This window comes from Stegastes partitus, unplaced genomic scaffold, assembly GCF_000690725.1.
Source record: "Stegastes partitus isolate 25-593 unplaced genomic scaffold, Stegastes_partitus-1.0.2 Scaffold2362, whole genome shotgun sequence".
Lineage (NCBI taxonomy): Eukaryota > Metazoa > Chordata > Actinopteri > Pomacentridae > Stegastes > Stegastes partitus.
In genome coordinates this window covers 12,827-17,751 of record NW_007580093.1, presented here as the reverse complement: position 1 = coordinate 17,751, position 4,925 = coordinate 12,827, and the positions used below count along the sequence as shown (strand labels likewise).

The window sequence follows — 4,925 nt, the reverse complement described above, 5'->3', positions numbered from 1 at the left end:
TTGATTGATTGATTGATTGATTGATTGACTGGAAACTGTATCTCTTGATTCTGTCACTAATAAATGTGCTGAAGACTTTATTGATGAGCTAAAATGAGTTATTGATCGTCAGTCAAGGTAGCGTGGTGGTGACCTTTGACCTCTGGTTCGATCAGCTGGTTGAGGCACAGGAGGCAGAGCAGCAGCTGGAGGCGGGGCTTCAGGATGCTGAAGGCGGGGGATTGGTGATTGACAGGAACAGCATCCACATCACAGGTGACTCTTTGAGGGTGATGTCATGGGGAAGTCATTGACGAGAGACTTTCAGTTATTTTTTTTATTTGCACTGATCAATAAAAGGGTAAAACTGTACATTGATCAATAACAGGGTAACACTAATCAATAACACTGATCAATCGTCTGAAGAGTCTATATTCAGAATAAGACAGTTGTTGGCGTCCGTCTGTCTAAGAAGACAGTATCTGTACCTTGGTCGGTTCGCTGTATCTGTGCAGCGCCTGCTGTGGCTGTCGAGCCCGATGCGGGAGCAACACATCTGGCTTTTGCTGCAGATGTAGCTGGTGGTCGTGGTGACAGGAGCTGGCTGGGGCCTCTGCTGGCTGCGGGTCCTCTTTCTTCCTACTGGCTCTCTCTCCTCCCTTTGGCTTGTAGGATGCCAACCTCGACAGTGGAACACCAGTTGGTGCGAGCTGATGTTGCTGATTCTAGGTCACCTGGGCTGACGCCGCATGGCTTCAGGTCACGTTTGCAGACATGTTTGTATCGCAGGGTGTGCGGGCCGCATCCTTGTGGCAAGTTCACCATACAAAGCAACTTCTGGGATGCATCCATCGTCCATGTGATTCAAGATTCAACATTCAAGGCCTTTATTGGTCACAAACACAGTTATACACAGTGTAATGTGCAGTGAAATGCTCTGCAAATCTGTTCCACACCCAAGCAATATTAAGAGGATGAATAAAAATAAGGAATAATCAGACAAGAAATACATATATATATATATATATATATATATATGTAGGGTGGAAAATAAGATGTACCTATTTTCACACCAAAGCAAATGATTGCATGAATTAAAATGATTAAAACCAACCTCTAAATCAATCGTCCACCGATATAATCTCAGAGTCAGCATAATAATTCTAATAAACTGTTTACTCCTGGTGATCAGTCAAGAGTGTTTTATAAAATTAAGGGAATTAACTTAGAGCTCAGGTAACGATAAAGATCAGATACGTAAAGTGACTGAATGTAAGATATAGAAAACACAGGAAACAACTGTATACGCACACAACATTTATTACTAACTAAACAAACAAACAAACAACAACAACAAACATAAAATATAAAATACAAACAATGATGGAAATGCTGGTTGAGAATATGAATGTGAAAACCTGATGTGGAACAGAGTGATGGAGACTTAAAAGTCTTTTCAGCCTAAGCAGCAGATAATCTGTTAAATTTGGAATATTGGTCGAGAGGTCAGTTGTAATCATAAAACACCCGTTTAGAGATGAAAGCTCAATACTTACCGCGTCCTTGGATTGGGATGCGAGTGCAGCGACGTCTGATGCCTGATGGAGAGACGAGGCCTTCAGCTCCAGAGCAGGAGATCAGGGTGCAGCAGTCAAAGCTGAGAACATGGAAGACCAAGTGAGCAGCTCTACTGCAGTTAGAGAAAAGCTGCTGCTTTTCAGGTGAAGAGGCTTTTAATAGTAAAATAACCGACCAATCATAGAGGGCCCCCCTCCTGGTGGGGCTGTTAGATAAGACACCTCTGTGTCGCAAAAGGGGGTCATGAAATGGTCATGAGATGGTCAGGGGTTCTGTTCTGCTCTGAAACTAACAATGTTACTATAGAACCATATGTACTTGCAGTTAGACAAAAGTAAACTTGTTGGAAATGAACACGTGTCACGTCCAGCTTGTCACGGCGTGTCTTACATGAGCTTGTTATCTGTTATGGGTACAGCAATAATACAATGCTTAGGATATAGGATTATACAACAAGCTGATCAACTAAAGAAGGCTTAATACCATTATGCTTATGTGTTGGAGTGTTTATCCGGACGTTATACTTCCACATTTCATAACAGTTAAACTTAAGTAAGATAATGAGGCACATCCTCTGGTCCTGGATCTTCACTGTTCATTCATAAGTTCAGTTGTTAAGTTCAGTTGTTGCTGTCACAGGAAATGAGGGGTCAGCAGAGCAATACGTGAAGCCCAGAGCACTACATTACACCCGGCCGTCTGTTAGGGTCGGCGTGGTTGAATATTTTTCTTTGTCTTCCCCCAAAAGCTTCTTTGTGTTAGATCCTCTGAAGCTCTGATAGGGATGATAAGGAAATTCCTAAGTGAGCTCTGCTTCCTCTGGCTTCGGCTCCTCTGAGTCTGCAGAGCTGATTTACATGACCCTGTGACCTGCAGGATAGTTCTGTCTTTTATGGCATGTGACTTGGGTGCTGGAAAGTTCAAATGAAGCCTCTTGAATCCTTTTGGGCATCTGTGTCTGTCCATATCCTACATATATATATATATATATATAGAGGAGATAGAGACGCTGTTGAGCCTTCTTCACCAGGGTGTGATGTGACAGGACCACGTCAGGTCCTGGTGATGTTGACACCCAGGTACTTGAAGTTCTCCACTCGCTCCACCTCTGTCTGATCCTGAGTGGGTGGTGTGCCCTCTGCTGCTTCTTGTTGTAGTCCACCATCCACTCTTTAGTCTTGCTGACGTTCATGAGGAGGCTGTTGTCTCTGCACCAGTCCTCCAGGTGGGTGATCTCCATCAAATAGTCCTTGTAGCTGTTGGAGATCAGACCCACCACTGCTGGGTCATCAGCAAACTTAATGATGGTGTTAGAGTCTGATGTGGACAGGCAGTGATTGGTGTACAGTGAGTACAGCAGAGGGCTCAGCACACAGCCCTGGGGGGCGCCGATGGTCAGGGTGCGTGACGGGGACATCACCTGTCCCCGTCACGGTCAAAAAGCTGTAGACCACAGGGAGGAGGTGAGTCCGAGGTCCTACAGCTTAGTGACCAGTCTGGAGGGGATTAAGGTGTTGAGCGCTGAACTGAAGGCCACAAACAGCATTTGCAAATAATTCCCCTTTCTAGTGTCCAGGTGGGCCAGGGCTGTGTGACTGTGTGTCAGACCAGGGTGACACTTCTCTCTCCACCGGGGCTGTCTGCTTCAGCTGCTGCTTGTACCTGGGCAGAAGGAGAATGGAGGCGTGGTCTGACCTGCCGAATGGTGGCTGAGTCTTCACTGCATAGCCGTCTCTGAAGGGAGAGTAACAGTGGTCCAGAGTTCTGTCTCCTCTGGTGGGAAAGGCGATGTGCTGGCAAAGTTCTGGCATCACCTTCCTCAGGTTGGCATTGTTAAAATCCCCGGCCACGATGAGGGCTGCCTCCCGGTGCTTAGCCTGGTAGCTGGAGAAAGCCTCATGTAGCTCGGCTAACGCAGCGTCCGTGTTTGCCTGCGGGTGGATGTAGACGGCAGTGAAAACAACGGAGGTGAATTTCTGGGGGGGGTAGAAGGGCCGGCATTTGATGGTTAAAAGTTCCAGGTTGGGCGAGCAGGACTTAGAAAGACACAACATCTCTGCACCAGTTGCTGCTCTAGACTTCCCCGCCTCAGCCGTTCTGTCCATACAATGAACTGTGAAGAACTCCGCTGGTTGAACGGCGTGGTCCGGTACAGTGGGGGTCAGCCATGTCTCCATCAGGCAGATGATGCTGCAGTCTCTTGTGTCCCTCTGGTACCTGATCCTGGCTCTGAGCTTGTCCAACTTGTCCAGGGAGTGGACGTTGGAGAGCAGGATGCTGGGCAGTGGTGGTCGGTGTGCTCGTAGCCTCAACCTGTTCCTGATGCCGGCTCATTTACCCCGGGGCTTCAGACTGTTGAAAGGCGTGTTGCAGCACCAGGGAGATGAACAGAGGCATCTGTGCAGGAGGTAGATCACTACATCATCCACCCCGATGCCGGGCTAGGAGGCGAACTGCAGCGAGTCTATTGGTTAGCCCACCAGGGGTTGCAGATGACAGAGGACCGACCTCTCCAGGGTCTTCATCAGGTAGGTTATCAGTGCCACTGATCTGTCGTGGTTGAAGTCCTTGGAGTGCAAGATCTTCAGCAGCGGTACCATGCAGGACATCTTCCACAGCTGTGGTACTCTCGCCAGCTTCAGGTCCATGTTGAAGACATGCTCCAGAACCCTGCTCAGCTGATCTGCGCAGAATTTGAAGAGCCTGGAGCTAATGCCATCTGATCCTCCGTTATCCTTGTTTGTTACATAAAATGTCATGTTGGAGTCGGAATCCAAGGCTGTCGGTATGATAAGGCTATTTTTTATGGGTTCCGTCCATTTTATTTATTTTATTTTATTTTATTGTTTATTGACAGGACAATGTACAATTACATTATGTTCAAGAGCAAAGATGCTTGTACCAGAGTATAGCTGTCGAGCTAATTTCCATCTGTAGTCCTGGGGAAGGGGCAGAGGCCACAGTGACATATTTACAGTGCAGTCAGTGTTTCACACACATTCATTCATTCATCGCAGAAGGAACATACATTTCCTAAAAAAAACCTGTCGAATAGCAAGGTTTTCGGATTGTTAAGGGTCGGATTATCAAGTCACGACTACAGTTTAACTTTGTTGTCAGCGAGGTGGCAGATGAAGATTTCCTCTTAAGCTCTGTGAAGGCCAGCGCCGATATGGTCAGCGATTTCATGTGGAGGAACATTGCCACGAGGCGCGTCGCATCAGCGCGCAGCCACGAGGCCTTCCAAGGCCAAGGCCGAAGCGGGGGAGCCGAATGAAGATAAAGAAAGATTGTTTGGGTCAGGCCGACTCTGCAATTTACCGTCAGTCCTTAGAGTCCCACTGGTTCTCTCTGTGATCCAAAAAAGC

The 4,925-nt window shown here is 47.2% G+C and overlaps 1 protein-coding gene across 1 annotated transcript in view; it reads left to right on the top strand.

Annotated features, from left to right (window-relative positions):
* The window catches only part of tmprss15 (transmembrane serine protease 15), a gene marked incomplete at its 3' end in the record, with an annotated part of 21,736 nt that overhangs the window by 4,211 nt on the left and 12,600 nt on the right, over positions 1-4,925 (top strand). The window contains exon 4 of the mRNA XM_008304952.1: positions 113-255. Within this exon, the coding sequence (XP_008303174.1) occupies positions 113-255 (143 nt within the window). The remainder of the gene's footprint in view (positions 1-112; positions 256-4,925) is intronic.